The 26909-nt window shown below is 39.0% G+C and overlaps 1 protein-coding gene across 1 annotated transcript in view; it reads left to right on the plus strand.

Annotated features, from left to right (window-relative positions):
• PTCH1 (patched 1) overlaps window positions 1-26909 on the plus strand; it is a 66343-nt gene that overhangs the window by 21374 nt on the left and 18060 nt on the right. The window contains exons 3-15 of the mRNA XM_082497551.1: window positions 2541-2730; window positions 4038-4107; window positions 4220-4311; window positions 5823-6021; window positions 6645-6766; window positions 8067-8214; window positions 8991-9122; window positions 9419-9574; window positions 10193-10291; window positions 11611-11736; window positions 18640-18758; window positions 20710-21109; window positions 21605-21914. Coding sequence (XP_082353677.1) covers window positions 2541-2730; window positions 4038-4107; window positions 4220-4311; window positions 5823-6021; window positions 6645-6766; window positions 8067-8214; window positions 8991-9122; window positions 9419-9574; window positions 10193-10291; window positions 11611-11736; window positions 18640-18758; window positions 20710-21109; window positions 21605-21914 — 2163 coding nt within the window. The remainder of the gene's footprint in view (window positions 1-2540; window positions 2731-4037; window positions 4108-4219; window positions 4312-5822; window positions 6022-6644; window positions 6767-8066; window positions 8215-8990; window positions 9123-9418; window positions 9575-10192; window positions 10292-11610; window positions 11737-18639; window positions 18759-20709; window positions 21110-21604; window positions 21915-26909) is intronic.

Raw genomic sequence — 26909 nt, forward strand, 5'->3', positions numbered from 1 at the left:
GTCAGGATTTTCCTCTGCAGTCTACATTTATAATTTCTTTGTACCTGAGTGTTATGTTGTATAAAGTATCTACATTTGCCTGTGGAGTTATCTTTACCTTATTTGGCTGAAGAAATGTATATAATGGACCCATCAAAGAAATAATTAAGTGGTGTAATGCCTTAAAAAGAATGCGGAGCGGATCTGCTGCTGGGTTCTGGAACGTGCGTGCGCCTTCTTGGGTGGTTTTGCTATTCCTGTTTTGAATGTTAAAAAGGGGAAAAAAACAGCTTCTGTTCTCATGAATGACTTGTGTGATGCAATTTTGATTAGCTAAATCTGCCTTGTTCAGTGAAGTTAATGTGATTTGACAGGACCTTGATTAGGAAGCAATCATTTCTGTTGATAGTAAACAGTTGGTCACTTTCAGCAGAGATAGGAATGCTGCCCTTTGTCTTGCATGAAGTATGATTTGTTGGTTCAAGTCCTGGTTAAATTCAAAAGGAATGTATGGGTGGAATGGGAGAGAATATAGTACCAGGAGTAGAAGCTGATGGTAGACTCCACAGTCCTCATAGAATTGGAGCTTTATTGTCTTGGCTGGCATTGAGACACAAAAGAGGGAGACAGACATTTTGTCTTTGGGAGTCCTTGCAATGTAAAGGACTGAAAAAGAAAGCTCCAGTTCCAAGACATACAGATTATGGTAACTCTGCTCCATTACTCCCACCCCATATTCCTGTGAGATGAAGCAAAAAGTTATGTGTCATAGACTACTGGTTGATGGAAAAGATGGCAGTGAGCGTGAACACAAGCCTGATGGGTGAAAGTATTTTTATGGTTTAATTCTTGATAAAAATTAACAATAGCTTTTTGTTACCATGCATATGCAGTCTCAATGATTGTATGTTCTCTCACTGTGTAGTAAGAGGGATATTAAGAAGTTATAAAGGGACTCTAAGTAAGGAAGTTGAATTTTTTTTTTTCCTTACCATGAGCTGGTCACTGTTACTTGGTGTGAAGGAGGTAATGCCACATGTGACAGGCTGAAAAAACAGAGTGTGTTGTGGAAACACCTATTTCTTCAAAGAATTCTTGAACTAGAAATTAAGCAATGCATCGTGCTAGAATGGCTGTACGGTTTAATTGTTGAGGGTCTCATTCTGACAACTTTATCCATGCAGAGGCCCAGCTTCTTGCCTGGCGGTCCTCTTAAGCCCCAGGGGGGTTACGGGTGGGTTGAGGGCCCAAGTGATTGAAAAAGTATGTCCCTGTTCAGGCTTGGGAATGTCATCTCCCACACTGCCAACTGGTTACAGATCAGTCTTCCCTTACACGGCCTAGGAAGAGATAGATGTACATGCCTAATTTCTGTTCACACTGTTGCAGAACTAAACTTTGGCAGTAATTCAGATCACCAGTGCCAAGCTGACTAGGACTGAAAAAAATGTAACAAATTAGACCAGGTCTGTAGCTTGGACTTAGCATAGCAATAAAGGTAAAAAATTGTAAGGGATGGAAACAACATGTTGGTGGTATTCTTGTCCCCCTCATCTGGATGTGGTCTTGATTCAGCTAATGGGCTGAATTAATTGACCCCGCCTCCCACAAGTGTTTGCTAGAGAGACTACAGGGGAGGTTATATAAAGTATATGAACTCTAGCTGAATGCTTTTTTGTAAGAGGGAAGATAATTTTCCATTCTTACGTAATATTTTCTGGCAAGGCAAATTGAATATGGCTCCCTCTAGAGCCTGTTGACTTTGCAGTCTCCCTCTGCCTTTTTTCTTTTTTCTTTTTTCTTTTTTCTTTTTTCTTTTTTCTTTTTTTATTTTTTTTTGTCCATGTTTTAATATGGAGAACACCATTCAGCTCATGTGGGTTTAAAAAAAGATGTCGTGCATGAATGATCTCCTGCATTGCAGCATTTTATGCAGGTACTGGACCACTGGGGTAAATTAACTGTAGACAGTCCTTTCTGCTGCACTCAAAACTGCATCTCTTTATGTGAACTTTTTTTTCCTCTTTTTTACTTAAGGGTGAAAGAAGTACTCATGCTCACCTACTCTTTTACTCCTCCCTTTTTTTAAACTGAAGAGAAACATTCTCCTTCTGCCTTTGCCAAATTATTTAGGAGAAGAGTGTAAATTAAAGCCATTTATCTTGAAATGTGCTATTGGAGCAGACTGTTTATACAAGTGTAAGAAATTGTAACATAGTATTTGGTCTGGTCTGGAAGGAAAAGGTTTTTCTTTTTTCTGTCTTTTTTTTTTTTCAATTTTTGCATATGGTATATTGGTTATAATGTAGGAAAAAACTGTTTGAGGCTCCAGTTTATGCATTAATGTTCTAGTGCAGTAGAGGCAATGGTATTTTAATGAGGAATATGTTTTTTGTTGCAGTGTTACTAAAATAAAAGTTGTTATTAGTTCTAGAGTTACACTGCAATCAGTTTGAGACAGAATAGTCTGTGCACATGCTCAAGTTTTCTGAGTGGAGAGTGCTCATCAAGTGCATAATCAGTTACTGGCTAATAAAAAGCTGTTGATATTTATCCATCAGTTGGTGGACGAGTGAGTCGGGAGTTAAATTACACACGGCAGAAGATTGGAGAAGAGGCCATGTTTAACCCCCAGCTCATGATCCAGACTCCACAGGAAGATGGTGCTAATGTACTAACAGCAGAAGCACTCCGCCAGCACCTTGACTCTGCACTTCAGGCCAGCAGAGTACATGTCTATATGTACAACAGGTAAGGGGAAAAGCAAAAGTTTTCTTGATCATCTGTAACAGCTGAAAAGTGGGTACATCCTTCCCTCCATGTGTTTTTAAATGGTTAGTGCCTCAGAGCCTTTCCCTTAGGACTGTGTTTTGATTTGAATGTCACTGCTTTCTGATACTTGATGTTGTGGCATGATAGCAGTGACAAGTTGGCTTTTAACAAATAAGATGGGTAAAGCGCTGTTGGAAGAGATTCTGAGTGTACCCCTGTGAGCAGTGCTACAGTATCCCAACATTTGTCTTGGTAAAGGAGTAATGTCAGTGCTCTTAAACATAGGCCCTTACGGTTGGGATTCATAACACTGAAAATCCTTCCATATTAGAGTGGAACTCACTTGCTGACGCCATCATGGGGTACATAATGACTATGAACAGCAGCACAGGTTACTATCCTTCCAATAGTTTGGATATAAAGGGAAATGCAGCTGTGTGAGAAATGGCAGTGGGTGGAATAATAGCTGTTTAATAACATAGACATAATAGGGTTGGCTGTCAGAGTGTCTGTGTGCACACAGTGCAGGTTGGGAGTTGTGTATTGTCCTACAAAAAAATAATAAAGATGTACCTTAGGAAGGTACCAGCTTTGGGCTAGTGAGATGGGCTGAAAAGTGGTTCCTCCAGGGTTACACTTACACGATGTCCCTTGGGGTGCTGCCTGCGAGGCATGAAGCCCCCTGTCTTTCAGCACATCTTTTCAGCACATCCAACTGGTGCCTCAGTGAACTAATACTGAGGCTCCAATTATCTTTTACCTAGCTCCTCCCTTGTCCAAGGCATGAGAAGTCATGGCAGTGGAACTTGTGCCATAGATGAAAAAGGAAGGCAGAAATCCTAATGGTTTCTTTTCTCCTGCATGTGTGGGTCAGCTGGGAATATTCTAGTTGTCTGAAACGGAGCTGGCTTCTCTCTCACTTGTGTCACTGAGTGATATCACAAGTCGTGAGCAGTCTCATTTATAAAAAGATGGATTTCTGTCCCTTTAACATGTATTGACTAGCCTGTACATCCAAAAGCAGCTCCGTTATTTTTAATGAGTTTTACAGACAATGTGAGAATAACTGAAACAAATGTCTAGTCTGTAACTACAAAAAGAAAGGCCTTTGCTTTTTTTGTGAGGTATAGTATATCTATGCTGCATAATATTGCCTTTTGCAATGATTTGCTGCTTGAGGCCAATATGTGTATATGAGTTGCAATTTTAAATGTCTGTTACACTTTAAAAATCACTTTTCAGTAATTGTGCAAAAAGAAAATATTTGTTCTTTGTATTTCTTACAGACAGTGGAAATTGGAACATTTGTGTTATAAATCAGGAGAACTCATCACAGAAGCAGGTTACATGGACCAGGTATGTGTAGCAGGCATTTAGTTATAAGATTTGTGTAGTCTCATGATTCAGCTTGGCCTGCTTTGATTATATTCTAGTATAACTGTGGTTTTCCCCTTTCTGATTTTGACAGATCATAGAATATCTCTATCCTTGCTTAATTATCACTCCTCTGGACTGCTTCTGGGAGGGAGCAAAGCTACAGTCAGGAACTGCCTATCTATTGTAAGCATGGTTTTTTGTAACTTTCTGGTGTCACTGATTTTAACCGTATAACCATGTGCTTTTTCGGTTGCATTCCCATTGTTTATTCAGATTCTGGTTTAACAGAAAAATAAAAAGATAAATTGTAATGTTGGTACACAAAATATACGTGGATTTTTTTTTTCATTGAACGAAGATTCTCCTGTTTCTAAGAGATGATTTGTAGGCATTGATTTAAATCCTGCGTTATTTTTCCTCATTCTGCTAGCATGCAAAATATAATGTAAGTTCTGATTTCAAGCTTTAAGAATTTTATGCCTTTTTTTTTCCCCTGAAATAAACTTGTTAAGTTCTGATTTCAAGCTTTAAGAATTTTATGCCTTTTTTTTTCCCCTGAAATAAACTTGTTTCTGGTGGGGTTTTTTGTTGTTTTGTTTTTTTTTTTCACCGTAAAATAATAATAAAAAATGATTGGCTGGGAATTTTATTCATAAGAAAATGTCTTGGGTTAAATCTCAAGTCTTCCTAAGGAATAAAGAACAAATCCTTTGCTTATAAGATCATTAAAGAAACCGTATAGTGTGTCTTTTATGGGTGGTTTCTCACAGTTTACAAGTGTGATATTATATGCCCTGAATCCTTTAAAGAGTTAATTGTTAATCTGTGCAGGCATTTTCTGTTAATTATGCAAGAGTTAGCATTTGAGTTATTGTTTCTGTCCTGGTTTGCGTGTCTCTGTAAAAGCAATTTGCAATGGCCATCTTCTAACCTTTAGTGTACAGTTTTAGATGGGGAAATAAGGGGGTTTGTGTTTTCTGGTTGGGAGATTCGGAATAATGACTTAAGCCTGGTTAAGCAGATACAGTGTGGTTTGAACCACAGAATAAGGCAGCCAAAAGCCTTTCTAGTCTGTCAACATCACAAATTCAGAAGAGGGGGGTGGGAGACGTGACAGTGATAGTGGTGACAGCCATGGTAGCAGGAAGGCTTGATGGTTGATAGTCAAGCTGCCAGGGCATTTGAAGGAGCGCAGTATTGTTATAGATAAACAAAGATCAGCTATATTGATTGATTACATTTGCAAGATGATTATTAGACTAGCAAGAAGTAATCTGATACTATGAGAAAGGCTTTCTTTTCTCAGCCCCCTGTCTTCTTTCCCTCTCCCCTCCCCCCCTAATTCTTTGAAGCAGCAGTTGGCTGCTTTTTTGTTGTTTAGGTGCTTGATGATTTGTTTTGCTTTGCTTGTAAATGGAAGTATTTTTAACCTGTGAATATTCCGTTTTACACAATAACTTCGTAAGAACTAAGTATTTTTGTTAAAATTCAGCTGGTCTGCAAGAAAAGTACATAAACCAATATAATTAAAATACACCTTACATTTTATGGAACAACCTTACCAGAAAAAGGTTTCAACTTGTAATGGAAAATAACTCAATTATTTGTGCAAATACGAATTTTAAAAGTATGTTTGTTTCAGTACTTCTTTTGTCTTTTTTGTGTGTGTCATTTTCTCCTGGTTTTTCTTGCAGAGGGAAGCCTCCTTTGCAGTGGATCAACTTTGACCCCTTAGAATTCTTGGAAGAGTTAAAGAAAATAAACTACCAAGTGGAGAGCTGGGAAGAAATGCTGAATAAAGCGGAGGTTGGTCATGGTTATATGGATCGACCCTGCCTGAATCCTGCTGATCCCGACTGCCCAATCACAGCTCCCAATAAAAATTCCACCAAAGTAAGTTTGCTTGTCCTTGTGCGTTTCTTTTCAAGGGAGGCTGGGGTGGGGGGGAGGTCAGAGAGAAAATTTTCTTCCAAGCAATATGTAGTTCCTGTTCTTGAGAGATGTAATTTTTCTGTTCCTGTTACATGCTGTTAGCCCACAGTCATGAACTTTCCCTCATTCTGTGATGCAGTGTTTAATCCTGCATATTTAGAGTGAAAGTACAGTTGTCAGCTACTGGCTGGGTGTGGCAATGCGATGATGTGGCATTTCAGCAAACCTGATGCAAACAGACATAGCCACTGCTGGAATACAGCTGGCGCTATACACTCAAACTGCGCAGCAAAGCCTTCCTTCAAGTAGTGCCAGTTTTGTGGATTTTTGTTAAGAATTTGAAGTCATGGGCCCCAGTTTTATATATCCCTTTATCAACCACATTAGGCTTTGCAGAAATGGCTGTCTGGTCAACAAGTATCCGGCTGATTTGTTCAACTCAAAATTTTTGAACACATTTCTCTTGGTAGACCTCCTAGATTGTCTTTAATGTCCATTATTTTAGTACACTGGGTGTTGAGTTAGGGTGTGAGTTTGTCTGAAGTTTTGAAACTGGTTAATTTCTTCTTTATAACTTTTTCTAGCCTCTTGATGTAGCCCTTGTTTTGAGTGGTGGATGCTATGGACTTTCAAGAAAATACATGCATTGGCAGGAGGAGTTGATTATAGGTGGTACAGTCAAGAACAGTTCTGGTAAACTTGTCAGGTAAACAAACATTTAAAGAAAATGTCAAAGTTTTTCTTTGTTAGAATTTGGTTTTTGGGTACAGGGGGAGGATCATGCAAAATCTACTGCCCTTCGTGTGTATTATGAACCCCAGTTTAGGAGGACATGCCTCAAGAGAACAGAATTTGAAAGAGTCATTAGACGGTTGTTTGAATTTAAGGATGCATCATTGCTTCCTGCTTCTGACCTCAGAATGATAGTGTACGTCGCTCAGAAAGAAAGCTTTTTCCTGGCAACTTTGTTGTTTAAAATGTATGTATAAAATGTTGAACAGTGTTTAAAGCACTGAACACCTTTGATCGAGTTTTGAAATACAATCAAATGAAAAAGGGAAAAAAGTAATTTGGGTAATGTGCTCACTTATTTAACATCTCTCAGAATTCCAAAATCTCCACTGAACTTTTTATTCGGGATCAATATAAAAAAAAATCTATTTTTATGTCCCTACATCTTGAATACAGTTTTGAGTGGTAAAACAAACCTCTTCATTTCAGACTTCTTGAAGAAGTCATGGAACGCTGCACTTCAGTGAGGGGAAAAAAAGCATGAAATAGAACTGTTCTGAAAAATGTAGGCCATATTAAACTAAATGAAGCATAATTCTTCCATATTTAATACAGAGAACTTTTACTAGAACTTTTATTATGAATTTTGACCTTTTTTACATTTGCTCTAAACATTGATAAGTCTTTCAACAAGTAGCCAAAGAATGTATTTTTAGTGAAAAATAAAACAGTATCTTAAGCTTCTCAAATTGTTGAATACAGTTGCATACTGTGGAAATTCAGTATGGATAGTTACTGCCATTGTGTACTCCTCGCAATTTGTCAGGCATCAGGAGTTTAATCTGCCATTTCTCTCCAAGGGGTGAAAAAGACCGAGGTCTTCAAATGAGAAATTGCCAACAGCAGTTATAAGATCTCGTAGAAATAACTGTTGCTGTGACATCCTCACAGTAATCTGTCTATCAATCATGATCTTTATAACTGATTTGTAGGGTTACATTCTTTGCTCCTTAAACTGATCCTATTGAAAATAATGGCAAAACTCTCATTAAGTTCAGTGAAACCAGATTTAGCCTCAATACTGCATAGACCACTACAGCTACACCAGATACACAGTAGAATAATTATACTCTGTTCAATTTTAATATAAACACATGCCCTATAAAATAAAAAAACCCATTAAGGTGTCATTTGGGACTTGATGCCATGAAAATAATTTCATGAAAATGCTCATTTTATGTATCTTCCTCCTCTCCGTTCTCTCTATATCACAGTGCCCAGGCTTTGCAAACCATGTTTCAGTTAATGACTCCTAAGCAAATGTATGAGCACTTCAAGGGGTATGAATATGTTTCACATATCAACTGGAACGAGGATAAGGCAGCAGCAATTCTGGAAGCCTGGCAGAGGATGTATGTTGAGGTAAAATTACAAATAACCTAGATATCATACTATAAAGTCCACTGCCTTCTGTCATGGCTTTTTACAGTATTTCTTCAAGGAGGATGCTTGAACTAGAACTGGGTCATTGGCTCCCAGTTTTTAAGCTGATTTCTTTTTTTTTTTCTCAATTAAGAAGCTGCTTGGTTTTTCACATATGAGAAGCCATGAAGGTTTTGCTCTTTGCTGGCTGGGACATTTTTGCTTTGCTGGGGTTGAGAAGGAACCAAAGAGCTAGCTGGAATTTAAAAGCTTTTGGTTGGCATGGTTATTCTAAAAGTGTCTGGAAAACATTAGCCAGTCATGGGCTGCTCTCCCAGCGGCAGCCCGGGTGGGGAGGCTATGTGACAGTGCCTGGCCTCTGTGTCCCAAGCTCTGACCTCTGCTGTGCTCCTTCTGACCTCTGCAAATGGCTGGGCAAGGGGAAAGAGGAGCACCCCGAAGAGATCACTGGCCTTGGGTTAAAGGCAAAATTCGTACTGCAGCAAATCCACAGTGGAGTTACAGGAAGAGGGTTCAAGCTGAATGTTTGGAATGGGCTGGGAATGCAGTAGCCTTTCCTGAAGGATGCAAATTCTTGTCTGATATCGGTAGCTTGCAAGAAATAATTACCAAACACATTTGCGTAGCATCAGCATAATCTGTGTAGGGTGTGGGCTTTCACAGGACCATTGAGGCGAAAGTGCTTGAGAAGCGTTGTAGAAGATGATAATGAGTTTTTTCTTCAGTCACACAAAGTTTTATTTTTCTTTTCGCAGGTTGTTCATCAAAGCGTTGCACAAAACTCTACTCAGAAGGTGCTCTCCTTTACTACGACTACCCTGGATGACATTCTGAAGTCATTTTCTGATGTCAGTGTTATCAGAGTGGCTAGTGGCTACTTACTAATGGTAATAAAATATATGTAATTTTCTAGTAGAGTAGGGCTTAAATATCTGCTTATTGTTACCAGTCAGTAATACGGAACATTTTAGGCGTATTTAAAGGAAAAACTACAGTTTGTAATCTTTTGCCTCAGGCTTGTCACCTGTTCCTCTGCGTAGCAGCTGTGATGTGTCTGTTCTGTTTAAAAATCTTTGTAAGGATGTGTATTTTGGGAGGGGACAGGTAGCTATTAGAGAAGAATCCATTCTAATATTTTGCTTTTTTTTCCCCAACTTCTTCTCTCCCCCACTCCCTACGTTAGCTTGCCTACGCCTGTTTAACAATGCTGCGGTGGGACTGTGCCAAGTCTCAGGGTGCCGTGGGGCTGGCAGGAGTCTTGTTGGTTGCACTGTCAGTGGCTGCCGGATTGGGCCTGTGCTCATTGATTGGAATTTCCTTTAATGCTGCCACAACTCAGGTATTTAGGAGACAGAAATCTGCTGTTAAGTTACGAGTACTCTGTTAGTAAATGAACACAACTGAATCTTTGAGGGGGAAAAAGCTGCAAAAGTACTTTGGCTCTAGATTTTTACTTGTGCCTTTCTCCTATCTCATTGCTTATGCTGTAAGAAATTAAGTGATCGTGCTGCCAAATGATATTAAAGAAAAAGGCCGGTATCGTGTAGTTTTTTAAATTACTATATTCTGGGTTATAGGATTTTTCTGTGTCCCAATAGGAGTGGAAGCACCCATAAGAAGCTGCAGGTTTTGTCTTTATGTCTGAATATATCAGGATGCTCAAATTCTGAAAATATTTTGAATATAACTTGAATTATTATCAGATATTCTTTGTCTTCCCAAAACTTGAATTACTCTTGGTGAAATTTTGTACCTGTAAATGGTATACTCCAAGTTCGTCAGCAGCATTCCAGAATAAAAGTTAATAGCTGTATTGCATCCTTTTGATTTTCATTTTACTCTTGGATTTGTGTACAGTGTAATATAAAAGTTGTTTTAATTAGCCATTTAATGGCTGTCTACATGGCAGATCATAAAACAACCGTCTTGGTTTTGTTTGTTTTGTTTCTCCCCCAAGGTTTTGCCTTTTCTTGCTCTTGGAGTTGGTGTAGACGATGTTTTCCTTCTGGCACACGCATTTAGCGAAACAGGGCAGAATAAGAGAATTCCATTCGAGGTAATGACAAAGTGGGGATTTGCAAAAAGATAAAACAAAAGGCTTCATTTAGGAAAAGATAACTTTATCCAGAATTAATTAGTAGTGATTAAAAAAGCCCATTTTTTTTTCTCAATAGCTTTTCCTAGGGTCTGGAAATTCTTATTCCTGTCAAAATAGGAAATGATGGCAATATGTGAGTCCTAGAGTATTTTGCAATGTTTACGTTCTTTTTTTCTTTTTTTTCCCCAATAGTATCTTAGATTTATTTTGTCTTGAAATTTTAATTTATAGCTGTCATATAAAGGCTAATTTACATAATCCAAATTCTGCCCAAAATTTCAGTGAAAGTTGATGTAAATTTAGGAACAAACTCAAATACGAGCCTGACAATTAAACTATAAAATACTTTTAGTGGAAGAACACAAAAATGTTAAGGTGACAAGAAAGATAAGGACAGCTTAGAAAACAAACATTTCTTTTTATTTGTATTGACTGTTAACCTTTACTTATTTGTTATGGCCTTAGATTTGAGTTATTTTGTATATTTTTCTCTGTTTTTCTTTTCTGATTTTTATAATTGACCATGACATTTCAAAGTGTGACATACTAATGTTATGAAATCTAAGGTGTCATCACTTTTATGATCCTTTCCTTTTATTGATCTTTTTACCTTCAGTCCAAAGTTTTGTATCCAAAGTACAAACCATTTAAAAGCAATTTATATTTGCCATTCTGTTTTGTCCAAGGAATGTCTTCCATGTGCTCTTTCCAGCTGGTTTAGCATGCAGGCACTACAACCTCAGTCAACTATAACCTCCATATGCCCGTTGGGTTGGGAAAGGGTCATGTGTTTACCTTGATTTCTCTGCATTTTTTGTGTGTGGTCCCAGGGTTTTGGGTTGTTTTTTTTTGTTTTGTTACATACTTCTTCAAGATGTGTAGCTATGTTATGCCTCTGTGCTGTTAGTACATGCTTATTTTGTCTGAAAAATGAGAACACCAAGTGACTCCACTGGTAGAAAATACGTCCTACTTAATTACAGATATACTTGATACAATGTCGGTACCCATTTAGTATTGTTTTCTGAAGTTAAAATCAGCTTTGATAATGTTTTCTACCCTGAAAAACATGAGCACTTCACACACATCTGCTTTTCTCCTGAACAGTATACTTAGTATATTGTTTATTCTCACATACTCCCAAATGTACGCTTGTATTCAGAATTTCACTGTAATGATTTTTCACTGTTACTATGTTATATCTGTAGGATGACCCCTTCATTCGTGGGACATCACCTTATTCACTTGACTTTTAAGTTACGTCATTTGTTTTGCAGGACAGAACAGGTGAATGTTTGAAGCGAACAGGAGCAAGTGTAGCCCTTACATCTATCAGCAATGTTACTGCTTTCTTTATGGCTGCCTTAATCCCTATTCCTGCTTTACGAGCATTTTCACTCCAAGTAAGTTTATATGCTATTTTGTTAGCTCTTATGCATGGTCCCATCATGGAAGGCCAGTGATGATTCCTGCTAGTGGTAGGGTTAAAGTCTGTGTTCAGTGCTGCTGCAGTTCACTGACCCAGTGTGCAATCACTGTTTGCCATAGATCTGGGTAATAACAACTGTTGTCTGCCCTTGATTCTGCTCCTCTCATTTCTCATGCCTGGAGTCTCTCGCATCCTGTTAGCAGGTGAAAGAACACCCTGCCCCGTTACAGCTGGGTTGAGTGCAAAAATCAAGATGTATGCAACTAAGCAGAAACAAGTCTCCAGAAAGATTTGCATTCTCAAGTCACGAGGAGTAGACTGTACTCTGTACTGTAACATTCCTCAGTAGGAATTTAATCGTTTCATTCACGTTTGTCCAATTTGCTGCTCTTAAAAACTATAACCAAAGTGCAGTGACAGCAGCGAATATGCATTTGCCATATTAATTATTACTGTAGCAATTTGTACTGCCTTACTCCCAATGTAATTTTAGCAAACTTGGAGAAAACTTCAAGAATTTTATGTTTCCAACTGCTTTGAGAGAAAATGTGAATTTTATGTGCTGAACCATGTATCGCTCGCTCTCCCTCTCTCTCTTTGTCTTCTTGTATTTGTTTGTGATAATGTACCTTCAGGAATACGGTATATTAAGGTTGCTGGAGAAAGCTTTCTTCTAAAAGCAAGGGCTCTTTGAAGAAAGCTTTGGGAGTTTCTTCCCCGACGCAAGCAATTTATAGCACTGTTTGACCTTGGTGCAGAGCAGGCAAATTGTACTTTTTCAGTAGTTATTTATTCTTCTGCTGTAGCCTGGTTCTCCAGTTTTTCGTTTTCCTTGAGCCCTTGGCTACCCAGAGGAAGCAAGGGCTGCAATTTTTCTTAATACATGTGGCAATTACTGCTGTTTTCAGACATTTAAGTATGCCTTCATTTGGCTGTAAAATGGTAATCTGTTTGTGATTGCAGTTACCTTTCCAATAAGCATTAATAATTTGTTTACCATTTTCTTCTCAGTAAGGCAATTTGGTAGTGAATGACAGAAAGTAAAGGCCTCCTTGGTTTTCTGCATTGCTTGGTAGATGTCTGTGGCAACTAAAATGAGATCCTTAGTCCTGAATGGTTAGCAGTATTCAGCTCTGCTGATTTGCCAAAACCTAGGTGTCTCTTCTTTACAGGTGATGTGACAGTGAATTGTTTTATTTTATGGCAAAGACCACTGTCAATGCGTGAAATATTTTTGGAAGTGTACACTTCTTCTATCGGAAGAAGTTATTTATGTCTCCTAAGTCTGTGGCCCAATTTCAAACATTCAACATGTACCTTAAGCAGCTAACAGAATAGCGGAGATAGGAGGAATCAGAGGAGAAGACTTGTTTTGTCAGGCTTTGTAATACCTGTGCTTTACAGAAATTACTTCAGCCTAAATGCATCCCATAAGAAGTACTCAACAGAGATGGGCCATTTTGTCCTAAGCTGTTGAGTGCAAGCCACCAAAATGAATTCTTTCTTATCTGATCAAATTTTGCTCAGTCCTTCTCTGTTCTTGCTCTTCACATCATAACATGACAAGTTGCCTTTGGAACATATGTTTGGGTGTGATTGTTACTGTAACTGTAATCTGACTATAAGTTAAATATACATTTCCCAAAGTCTCTTCTTTTTGCCTGCTGCCACGCTCTAGACTGAGTCACAGAAAGTTCAGAAAATGAAGTCTGCATAGCAAAATGACAAACAAAAAGTTTCCAGTGAGATTTCAACATACTCATGTATGAACATGTTGATATTATTCAGAATAAAAACATCACGATCAAAGTCCTTTTTAAGGCAGTGATTAATATGGAATCTATGCGTAGAAATGTTTGGGTGTCCAGAAATTAATGTTTTGAGTTGCTCAATCTTTTCTCACATGCATTTGTAATTTGTCTTTGCTTGCATATGGTAACCCCTTATATGTATATAAGACATGGAAAAACTTGCAAAAAAAGGGCAGCTGGAGACCTGCAATGAGGATTTATTGATGCCAGAGCAATATATATAGCTGATATGTGTATAAGTTAGGAACCACTAAAATAACATCCTTTGTTGTTGGAAAGGAATATCTGTTACTTGCTTTGCCTAGCTTCACCAGGTAAAATCAAAATCGGGTGATACATCAATCACAGCATTCAGAATCAGATAGCCATGGCAGACTGTGGTGGGTGGTCTGCATTTATATATGGATTTCTTTATTTACAGTCTTCTTCCTCCCTCTCCCTCTTACTCAGGCTTGTTTAAACAAGAAGTTCTTGCCGTCTTTTATAGCTTCCTAGCAAGACTTAGGAAGCAATGAAATACTGCATTTACTTTTCACAGATACTGCCTTCTTCTCATCTAGATAGTGGATTTTTAACAGATGGGCTTAAAAAAAGGATTCCTCTTGACCTTGTTTTGCTCTTCATTCACTTTTCTTAAGACATTGCAAGATAATTGTCAAAGTTTCCATAACTTTTGAGGCCCAGTATCTGTAAAATAACCCAGCTGCTGAGGGAGAATAAATGGTTTCCTGCATCTGCAAGCCCAACTTTTAGTTAGAAACTCAGGTTTTGCATATCAATGCTTTCTTCTTTCTCAGCTTCTGTTCTGTTCTGCCAGCTAAAGCAGTTCATTGATACCTCTGAGTTGTTAATTTACTTTATGGAACTGAAACAGTGCAAGTCTGATGTTGTTTTAGGAGTGTGCTACGGTTAGCTCTTGCCGAGTTTTAAAAAATGGAAATCAGTCCTTTTGAAAGTGAGATTTTAAAAATTAATTCCAGATAGGTACTGTTTTAGCTTTTTCACCATTTTAATTTTTTTTTAATTTGTTGATCTTACTAGCCCCTTATTTAAGCAGTTTTAGGGCTTTGAGATGCTGAACACGTCCCAAATACTCATTCACAAGCACCACCTGTAAGAGTGCTCAGGACTTTGAAGAAGTAGGTCCTGATTTTTCAGGTGTGTTTCATTTCTTAAAATTGTGGCAAAGGAGGAGGTTATCAGAGAAATCCACTGTAAGTTTTTGAAGTTTGCAGTAGGAATGTCTTAAACATAGCCCTCTGAGTATAAATGAAGGAAGGCCGAGGCAGAGTGTAACTACAACTAGGTTGAATTCTTTCCTTAGACAGACTATTCGGACACAGTCATGGAATAAATTCTGCCCAGGAAGGAGAAGGTATTGCTCTAATTCTTCTCGCTTGCACCCAAAACTTCCTCCCCTAGCAGCAGCAGAGTGGTGTGGATTCACTAATGAGCAGGGGTGGAACTTTTCCCGATAAGTCTTAGTGGTAACTTTTCCCCTCCCCATAAGAATGACAGGATATCTTTCTTAAATGTGAAAGTGCATTACCAGGTGGTGGTGGGTTTGTGGAGAGAAAGAATGTAAGGTTTTAAGCTCATCTGATTATCTTACTCTGCTGAAGTAGTTAGTCCCCCTCCTGTTACCCACATCATTTACCTTTCCCTGCTCCTGACACGAGAATTTAACAAGCAAAATTAAAGCCTAAGGCAAAAGGGAGGGGGGCGACGGGGGTACCCAAGTCTGTAGGCTGTCAGGAGGGAGTTGCAGATAGGCAGCAGTAGGGTGGAAGTTTCCCTGACAGACCTCCTCGTCTGTTCTTCACCTCTGGCTATGCAGCACACCCGTTCTCCTTGGGTGGGCTGCCAGGAATGGCACATAGCAGCACATACCTTCAGTGGGGCCCCAGCCTACCAGCCTGGCTCGCCTCTCCCTTGCCGCCTCCAGCACAGACTGCCATTCTTCTGTCTCCGGTAACAGTTGCAGCAGCAATAATATTTTTAGGCTGTGCATTATGAAAAGATGCAAAAAGCAGAGCATGTTTCTCAGGAAGTGACCAACATTTTTTTTTCTGATTAATGGAATTTTTTTGTTACTCTCTGATCTCATTTCACTGAATGCCTTCATTTTACACCCTTGACTAGGCCCTATTTTATCCCTTCTAGGACTAATCTTACCTTTGTTGATTTCTCAAGGACAAGGTCTGAAGCCCTTTCCTCTCCCATTTGACCATTGCTCTCTGAAGGGGTGAGAGAAGGCGCCTTGTCCCCAGATCCTAAGCATGCTCTCAGCTTTGGTGCTGGTAACAGATTTCCTGTACTCTCAAGGCTTTGCTACCACAGTTTTTTGTTGCTGCCCTTCCGTTCAATGTAATTGTTACAGGTACTGCCATGATCGCATTTCTCACACGTTCCCCTTCCCAGCCACCAGCTGTATAAATGGTACTGGGAGGGGAAGTGGTGGCTGATGCATCAGGCCAGAGGTTGAGTCACCCCTTCCTTCCATCTCCTTATCAAGTCACAGGGTGTTTTTTGATGGGACAATAGATTAGAATTGATACAAGAAAAGTATTTTCTGTATTTAATTGTGAAAACTGTTACTTCCTTGAAATGCTGGGGAGGTAGGTGAGGGAGAGACAGTGTGCAATACATAGGAACTTTGGCGTTAAACTCTAGGAATCTATTTAAGTACAAATCAGAGCAGAGGATTGATTAAAAATGTTTTACTTGCAGGGTTAGTACATCGGAACTGGGATGACACAATAGAAAATGTAGATGTTCTAAAAAGAGATGCCATGTTAATAGGTAGATTTACTGTGTGGTGTTGGGTTAGTTTTGATGCTTCTTAAATAATCAACTGTGAATATAACTAACTTTAATGGCATCTCTACCATACATTTACATATTAGAAGTCACATTTAATGGTATATGGGATTCAAGGATGTTGGGGTCTACAAGGGGAACTGATACGGCATGAAGTATTTGCAGTTTATGGAGCAGGAACAGGGGACTTCTGTCAGTTTTTTAGCCGTTCTGGGAAGAGTAAGAATTACTGAGTCAGGCCTCAGCTGTTTTTTCCAAATCTCAATAAATCTTAGCTGATCCTTGATAGAAGATCTTGGTTAGACACAACTAATTATTCATGTTATATGGGTGATTCAGCCTTCTCTGGTTTAGCAGTAATAAAGAAAGCAGTTGTATGAACTAGGTCCAACAAACACCTTGCCTGCAACAGCAGCCATTTGTTTTTCTGACAGATTCAATTAATTCTAGAGAGGATCAAAAGGAAATCACTTAATTTAAAAGTCTTGGCTATGACCTTACATACCTTTCTGTGTGGATATTTATAAATCATGAAATAGTCATTGGATCTTTTCTCTTAAAGATTGCTAGATACTAATTTGGCTTTAAGTACTAGGTAAATTCTGGTTTTGTAGTTATGTCTACAGGCAACCAGCAGGACCAAAACCTTACTTCAAGCTGGCTGAAGAAAACAAAAGAGAAACACCAATAAAAAGCAATTTTGTATATGATATATTTATGATTGAAATAACTAGAAAATATTTACATAACTACTTGATTCTATCATTCTCAGAGAAGTAAAAGCAATATCTAGTCTTTTTATTATACTTTGACGGCTTCAAAACCCTGCAAATCATCCAGTGTGTTAGTGCTTTGATTTTCACAGATAAAGAGACACAAAAAAAAAAATTACATTATTTAGGCAATTTATATTATTTATTTGACATCTAAGTCAATTTAAAAAAAATGGATTTTAGATATCACATCTTTTGAGCTGCCAGGTTTGAGGCCTGATTTTTTTAACGCCAAAAGCAGCCATTCATTTATTTTGGAAAAACAAGGGCCTAATGATATCAGATCACCAACTTCATTTTTGGTGCCCAACTTCTGTTCTTTTTTATGACTGTTTTAACCCAAGTGATCTTTACTTCAGAAGTTACAGGTTTATATGATTTCCATAACATGAAACTGGGCTACTATTGATATGGCTACTGCTTATCTAATGCATAAAATATAAGGATTTCAAGGGTTTTTTTTCACCTGTTGATGGCTCAACCATTTTTTTCACAGCGTCTCTCCTGCTCTTACAACTGTCTTCCAGTCCCATCTGTGGTCAGGCTTTCCCTTTGTGATGACTAGTGCTCCTAACAATTCTGCATTACAAATAAATGCTATTAATAATAATGATAGATGCTGCACCACATATGTTTATGGAGATTCTCTGGGAATCTCTGTGTGGGAAAGGGTTTGATGTATGGTTTGAAAGGGGGTGGGCGGGGAGGTTGGTTTTTTTCATTACGTAATGTTCGCTTTACAAGTTAAACCAAGTATTCTTGTTCCAATTTAAGATGTATTCTTGTTCCAATTTAAGACTCATTTTGGTAGACTGGCTCATTAATCAAGTTCTGTTAAACACAAGCATATAAATATGTAGATTTACTATGTGGTGTTGGATTAATTTTCATTCTCCTTTAAAAATAATCCCTGATAAACTGAAAATGTTGCTTTTTTGGCCAGACTTTTAAGTAAGTACATCAAGTGCGTAATATTTTACTAAATAGAACAGTTTCATTAAAATTTACTTAAACCTATATTTAATTTCTGATTTAGTAATGTCCTTTAAGGTTATTGTGATGCTTAAATTACTTAAGATCCCTTAAATGTGAGAACTTTGGTTTTGCTTTTCCTTCCATATTTTTTCACTGCGAGCCTCTAAATATGGCTGAATCTCATGCAAAAGTATGATTTGTTGACTCTGTTTTTCCACTTAACAAATCATCACTGTGTCTCCAGGCACAGATGCATTAAAGTAATATCAACTTTATTATTAAAAGAAATTAATTAACAACAGTGGGCCTATGATAATGAAACGGGAATGTAAAAATGTATCTCCCAGTTTCTTCAGGGAAAAGCTTGAAAGCATCTGACGGGTTGACATGATAAATGGGTGAACGGATGAGAATTGAAAAGAAGTTTTATGGTTTGTAAAGCTGATGCCCTACATGAAGCTTGGTAACGACATCACTTCTCCTGTGATTGATCTCTAGGCAGCAGTTGTGGTGGTATTCAACTTTGCTATGGTTCTGCTGATTTTTCCTGCTATCTTGAGCATGGACCTTTATCGTCGGGAAGACAGGAGGCTGGATATATTCTGCTGTTTTACAAGGTGAGAATATGTGATTGATGTGGGAGGTACATACATCCTTTTTATGGTCACCGATCAGTGCTACCATTCCTTGTCAGGAGTGGGAGTTCTTCGCTGTAGCAGGGTCAGTATGTTATTGTTACGATTTCCTTGATAGTGACCCACTTACATTTGCTACCTTTGTTTTTACCTGACTGAGGGGAAAAGTTTAAAATACTTTTGTTTCCCCTTCGTTCATATGTATGTTCATTTTGACTGTTGGAGGACAACTTTTTGAAAGCAGATAAAAGGTCCATGCTTTAGAAATATATCTTCAAGTATTTTTTAGAATGTTACGGAGTACTGCAAGGTGTCCGGTGCTAGCTGGTGTTGGACAATCTTGGAAGACTGTAAATAACTCAGGATACTGAGAGGAGCTGTACTTATAGTTAACCAGTGTGCTAATTTTTATGGTTTTTATGCTTTTAAACTTAAATACATAAACATAATGTGTAAACTGTGAAATTCCTTCCTCTTACCCAAGTTTTTCATAGGACAATGAGGAATGCAGAATGATCAGTACCATTACAGGATAATGCTTGATAAAGTGTCCGTTATGGCTGCAACAGTAATTTAGAATGGTAATACTGACGTTCTAAAGAGTGTACACACAGACTTCTACCTGTTACATGGCCAGGTGTGAGCATAGAGTGTGGCTAGGAGGAGTCTACTGTCATCAGTGGAGCCATTGCTTAGAAATTAAGCATGTTTTGTACCTTACATTTTGCTTTTGCCTGCGATGAAGAGCTTCAGCTACATTTCTACACATACTCTTACTGTCATAACTAGGATGTGGAGAATCCACCTTGTGTCATCTTAGCCTTTCACAACCACCTAGCAGCAGACATAGTTTGACATTTTAATTTTAATATCAAAGAGAGAAAGCACATTCCTAAGTTTGTTTTTGAGGGAGCAGTTAGAACAGGGAGTTGATCCCAAGCCAGCACCCGTGCTTTATATTTCTGATGCAGTCATTGTTTCAGTAGATGGCCTGATGTGCTTGAATTTTGGAGCCCTGTTTCTCAGAAATACAGGGCAATTGGACCTTCCATTTATTCCCTTATTGAAAGTTGCACCAAATGTGTATCAGAATTCAGGCCTATTTACATATGAAGAAAAGCAGTTAACGAGAGCTTGCTTTATTTAGGTAGGCAACATTCTGAATTCCTCTTGTTTTTGTAGGATTTGTCCACTTGGTGAAAAATCTGATACTGTTTTCCATCATCAATTTGTCAGTTCTCATTTACATTTTTTTTATAAACTAGGCATCTGTTAGGGTCTTGCATAGACTAAAATAAAGGAAATGCTTCGATTACTTGTATAATTTTGTCTCTTCATGTTGCCCATCCTTCCTAGGAATTAATCCTTATGTATGTTTACTTAATTTTTAAAACATTCAGTCAGTGTATGGCAAGTGGTTTCAGCCTGCCTCCCATAAGTCTGAGATCTTATCCAGAAGGCCCAAATATTATTTAACAGTTAGTTTAATAGTTCTAAACAGAAGAACTCAGTATGTCATGTGTTTACATTTTGATCTAAATAGCTTAATTCTCAGCATGGGCATGTGGTTGCAAACTCACGCACATATTGTGTATTCAGATGGTGTGCAACTACCAGAGTATTGACCTGATCAGCATGTGTAATTAATGGAGTGGTGCGGGTAGATGTCAGTGTCTTCAGATAGATGCTGGTTCCTTTGCTCCTGAGCACAAGAAATGTGCACGTATTTTCAGAGGCGTACACTTTGAACCATGTCAGAGAAATGTTTCTTAAAGGTGCAGAATAAAATTTGCACCAAAGCGTTACACTTAATTAATATATACCATCTAATAGTAGTAGAAGCAGTTTCAGGTGGAAGCAAGTTCTCCTATCTAGCCTGATTAAAATAAAGATCTACCTAAATACAAACAGATGTTGTTCTCTTGTCTTACAGTCCATGTGTCACTAGAGTGATTCAGATTGAGCCTCAAGCATATGCGGAAAACGACAATACTTGCTACAGTCCTCCACCCCCGTACAGCAGTCACAGTTTTGCACATGAAACTCAGATTACAATGCAGTCTACAGTGCAGTTGCGCACAGAATATGATCCTCATACGCAGGTGTACTACACCACAGCAGAGCCTCGCTCAGAAATATCTGTGCAACCAGTGACAGTGACGCAAGATAATCTTAGCTGCCAGAGCCCAGAAAGCACAAGCTCGACGAGGGATTTGCTTTCCCAATTCTCAGACTCCAGTATGCATTGCCTTGAGCCACCCTGTACGAAGTGGACACTCTCATCTTTTGCAGAAAAGCATTATGCTCCATTCCTCCTAAAACCAAAAGCTAAGGTAATCAGGGAGCTATTTACCTCTTTTTCAAAAATAGACTTCTGCATTGCCCAGTAGTAAAATTATCCTGGCAGTGGTATTAAATGTAAAGAATAAATAGAATTCTTTTGGAATAGCAATTCTTAATAGTTTTATAGCTAATTTCATACTTCTACAGCACTTGCAAGATAAAACTTCTAGACATACTTTTCAAATATAAGTTACGGGTGAGGGTGACTTTCAGTAACATAAGCTTGTGAATAGTGAAACTAAAGCCACTTTTAAACTTCATTATGATAGAAATTTTTCATCCATGATGCAGAGCGCCTTCAATAAAGCACAAATTAGCTTAGCCTTGTAGTGTGTGTGTGTATGAAAAGAAAATAAAAAGAATAATAAAAGCTTTAAAATAGACTGATGGGTAATAATTTTGAACCTGGCTTTGTAGTATGCCATTATGAATTGTTAGTTTCTTTAGAAACCTAAACCAAAATGCATTTCCATTTTCTGTTGCAGATTGTGGTTATTTTTCTTTTTCTGGGTTTACTTGGGCTCAGCCTTTATGGAACTACCCGGGTGAGAGATGGACTAGATCTCACAGACATTGTACCACGGGAGACACGGGAATATGACTTTATTGCCGCACAGTTCAAGTACTTCTCATTCTACAACATGTATATTGTGACACAGAAAGCGGACTATCCAAATGTCCAGCACTTACTTTATGAACTTCACAGAAGTTTCAGCAATGTGACATACGTTTTGTTGGAAGAGGATAGGCAGCTTCCTAAAATGTGGTTGCACTACTTTAGAGATTGGCTTCAAGGTAAGAGAATGTTGTGTGATCTTTTCTTAACTGTACAGTGGTAAGCACTTTCTAGTAATGCTCCCCTCTTCAAATATAGTCACACGGTTAAAGACTGCGAGCAGGCGAGAGAATAGCTAGGTGCTGATCTGAACTCTCATGTTGACTCGTCGGTCACTTAAATTCTGTGTGCTTAAGTTTATGCCCCAGTAAGACAGTTTTGAAGCTTTAAGAGATTGTGTCTGTGAGAGGCTGTCTCATGCCGTTAATTTCTAAGCAGCTAATGAGGAGCTCTGCTTTATAATTAATGGCCAAATATGGCCCACTGTCTTGGGAAAATATATGTTTGCTGAGTGTTTTGAGAACAGTAAATGAAAAGTCCCCATCTGGCGATGTATTTTGGCACATACTGTACTTTCAGCACATGAGTTATCCTGCTGGCTTCAGCTGGGATTGCTGGCATGAAGAAAATTCAGTGTGGCTTATGTGTTTTATTGGATTGGGAACTTATTATACATTCTAGATTTCCAGTCAAGTATCCTCACTCTATGGTGCTGCTTTTTTTGTGCTGCATTGTGATGGGGCAGGGGAAGACACGAGAAGGCATGGCTTTTCAGGTGCTATGATGATAATTATATTAAAGTCAGCTTATTAAAGATATTGAAGATACAGTAATTACACATATTGAGACAAATAACTGTTTTGTATTTAAAATAAATAGTACTATTACATTTCAGCAAATTTAACAGCAAACATATTCTGTCCAGGAGTACTTCCACCCTACCTCTGTCTTTCTGTTGGGAGAATCTCCTGGAAGCTTTTGCCAACAGAAAAAAAAATAGTGCTGACCTACTGAGACTGTAAATTTTAGCCATAACTGTTTACAGATGACCCATGCAGCCAGTGATTCTTAGAGAACATGTAGGTAACTGCCAGTATTTGGGGTATTTTATTCCTTCTGAAAACATGTTGGGCAATAATAGCAAAACAAATGCATCTAAGTGAGGCATCTAAACAAAATGATCGAGTTTCCTGTGTAGTTAATGCACTGATAAGCAGTATTTCAGCTATTGGCTTTGGGTTTTTTTAATGGTTTTTAAAAATATTGGATCCATTCATTACAGTCTACTTACTGGAAGTTTTACTTAAAATATTTTGCTCACATAAGCATATTGAGCTGTAAGGGGAGGTATTACTGGCAGGAAGAAAACTCAACATAGCTTAAATGTTTTGCTGGATTGGAACCTTACTATACTTTCTAGATTTCTAAGCAAGCATCTTTCAAGATGTTTTTCCAAATTCTCTTGTGCCTCTGCTGTTTGTTTTATTTCTTTTGTGAGTATTTTTGGTTGTTGTTCCAAAATAGTAGGAAAAAATGTGTCTGGTGCCCTCCCGTTCCACCTTCCCCCCCGCCTCCAAACCTGTGAGGGAGACGGAAATCTGAGATCATGTTCTCAGCACAGTCTGCCAACGATAAAATCGAGAAGAGATGCCCTTGGATCTGCTCCCTTGCTGGCTTCTCAGAGCGAAACGCTGGAGGCTAGCCCACTTAGTGTTGCTCCCAGGGGTGCTCACATTCCCACTGCCCCTCTCTCAGGCCCACCACGTAGTTTCCCTCACCTCTTCCACTTTGGATGCCTCTCTGTCCTCTTTGTAATCACCTCCCTGGCCAGGGGCCCACATATCTCCTTCTCTGTGCTGTATGTTCATGCTCATACGTAACCTTTCCAGATCTTCTGGTAGTGAAGTTCCTGGTCTCTTCTTATTGCCCATAGTTAACATTTCCCCTTCCAGCCCACATTAGCCTGCCTGTCCTTCTTCTTTGTCCTCCACTTTTCTTCCACCAGAGGAGCTGTGAGTATTGCTGGTACCCTGGATATACTGATGGGGTGCATGGAGCTAAAATGTTACGCTGATAGGGTCAGAGAACTCCAGGAAGCAGTGACTTGAGGTGATGGTACAAATGGATGTGCCAGCCCGGTGACAGAAGGTGTATTGCTTGGCCCATTGATCACCCACAGCTTTAGAATTAATCATTGTGATTACTAATTAACATTTAGGTCTATGTCCTTACCCCTCCTCCCCACCTTCCCCAAGAGGGACACAACTAATACAAACCAGCTGCTTTGTAAAGGGCTGTCTTAGCAGAGCGTGGTGCTGCATTCACAAAGCATTCAAACAGCTGTAAACAAGAAGGATATTGAGATGTATCAATAGAAGATATGTTTTTAAATGGTACAGGGCTTTGATGTAACAGGGAGCAACTAAACTGTTATACTAAAAGTTTCCTCTTGTCATAGTTAGGGAATTATCTCAAGGTGCAGACACTAATAGACAGAAGCATACCTGATCGTTACTGACTGGGGCTGATGCTGAGGGAGTAGAGGGGAGGGAAGGTGAAAACAGAGTTTACAAACAAGGTACCATTTTTGGCTGGATTCAGGGAGGATCCTCTGTGAGGTGGGAACAGTTCTACTGTTGCTTTTTTACGTGCTGGAGGAGCGGGATAATCAGAGTAGGGACAACTTTGAACTTCATGGCTAATTCCTGCCAACTGGACTGGGAATTCAGTGCTAGAGAACGGCTCACGATGGCCTTCTCACATGTACACATTTGTCTGGCAGAATGAGGGAAGCAACAGCACATGAAGAAAAGCATATTTTATCAAGAAGGTGTCCTTGGTCTTAGCTGTACATTTCTCCTCGTTTACTGGCCTTCAGGCCTAACGCGCTTCTCTTTTCAGAGATTCCCTTGTATTTTGCTTTCTGGTGTCATATTGTGTTAGCCTATTTTCTGTTAGTGAAAATGCAACAGACGAAGAGTTAACACTAATCATTCATTTAAACTAATCATTCATTTAATCATTCATTTAAATCATTCATTCCCTTGTATTTTGCTTTCTGGTGTCATATCGTGTTAGCCTATTTTCTGTTAGTGAAAATGCAACAGACGAAGAGTTAACACTAATCATTCATTTAAACTGGAAATGTTAACATTTTTGTAAGTGACTGAATGTAAATGAGGTAGCTTGAATTCCCCGATGGCTTGTAATTAGGCTTGTTTTTGCAAAGGGTAATCTTATCTGGTGTTTCATGGTGCCAGCTGTTCACATGAGTAAGTAGGAATTTCTTCTTCAACCCCATTCCTGCATCCCACATAATTTTGGAGGATTTAATTTTCTTCTGATGCATTAAGCAAAAGTGACTGCTGCTATGATTTTTAAAATTCCCTTAATTTTTATAACTTTTCTACAGAAAGAGGTCAACAAGTTACTTTTATCTTTCTGCCCAGAAACATTTCATTAATCCAATTTATAAAAGATTACATGTCTTTTAAAATCATTGGTATAAACAGTTTATAATGGAAGTACAGTTGGCTTTGAAAGCAGCACCTCTGCTATTAATTTCAAAATGTTATGGGAAATTTTAATTATTTGAATTTTGAAATGCCTAGAAATTAGGCACAACTGATAGTAGTTTCTTGGTATTCTTTCTGAAGACTTTCAGTTTCAGGAAGGTCAGGAATAAAATAACCCAGAGCATAAAGTGCTTAAGCCGTCTGAGGAATAAAGATAGAAAAGGGAGCAGGGTTTGAGGGATGACCAAACTTGCGAGAACGGGGGAGGGAGGGACATGAAAGAGAGCTGAGTTTTCACCCGCTGCAGTAATGTTAAATGTACGTGCCCTTTTTTGACCTACCTTGCAACCACAAATTGGTAATGTCACATGCCAATGGATGTATTTGTTATTGTGTGTCTGTGGAGCCCCCTGACAGGGGTTGGATGTTAGTCTGAGAGCTCTGCCCCCATACGCTGTCTATCGTAACAATTTGTGTGCCGATTAGAGCCGTTTTTACTGTAAGTTAAGTTGTTCTTTGATGGTCTCCTTTCTTATGTGCTTTTTTGACAGCCTTCTCCTATCCTCCCAAAGTCATCTTTCCCATGACTGTTAACGACAGCACAAGTGTTCTCACCTGGCAACTTTCTGAGAGACTCATATGGAGTTGAACTTGGCTCAGGAGGGGTGGATTGGTATTTTTGCATGTCCTAAGCAATGTTTTCCCCTCTCTGAGGGCACCAGCGAACAACGCTGGTACTTTGGCCTCAAAGGAGGGCCTCAAAATACTTTGGTGATGCCAGAAAACCTGATGGCAAATTGTCCTCCTCCTGGCCCCGTGCTGGAGGGCTGCATGTGGAGATCTGGCTGGCTTCTTTCATCACTTGGTTCTTAGCCTGTTTGCTTTCAAGTGGGTACAATTCGGCAGGACAACATGGGAGGCAGTTTTCTAAAGGAGAGGGGATGAATTTGTAAATGGGAGCAGGTACTCTGGCCTGGAGGCAGTGTCGGCCGGGTGCTTTTTCTCTTCCACCGCTCTTATCTCCGTACAGCTGTAGCTAACCTATCTGATCTGTAATGACGGTTTTCATTAGGGCTCCTCAGCACAGCTGCGAGGTGGGTCGGCGATTTCCTCTGCTGCCACTCCCCCGGCCTTTTCCTTCCCTTCCCTGGACATGCGGTTTGTCATCTGCTTGCACAGAGCCTCCTTGTACTGTGCTGTGGCTTCCTGTACTAAATCTGATCCAAATTTGTGCTGTGAGGTATTCCCTCCCCCTTGAAGGGTGGCAAGGAGGAAAATAACAGTTGAGAGTGAATAGGTGTTGGCTGTGATCTTTACATGTGCTGGCAGCAGATCCCACGACTTGTATTAGCTGCACAAGTTGAACAGATGGAACAAATTGACAAAATCGTGTTCACTCACGCTGTGCTCAAGGAGCAGCTGAGTTGCTGTTTGAAGTTGAAAGTTTGAGTGTGTTTTTTTTTCCCCTTGTAGTGGAATTTCTGCTTTATATCGTAGAAGCTATTGCCTCGGTGCTCTGCAGTAGCCTAAAACAGTTAATGAGAGCGGTGTGTGTCCTCCTCTGTGGTTCAGTGCACTCAGCCAGGGTTTTGGTGAGGCAGAGGGGAGTGTAGAGAGTGTTTCCCTTCTAGATAACAGACTAAATGCCTCCTCTGGTTT

Source organism: Vanellus vanellus (genome assembly GCF_965231255.1).
Source record: "Vanellus vanellus genome assembly, chromosome: Z".
In the NCBI taxonomy this organism is placed as follows: Eukaryota; Metazoa; Chordata; class Aves; order Charadriiformes; family Charadriidae; genus Vanellus; species Vanellus vanellus.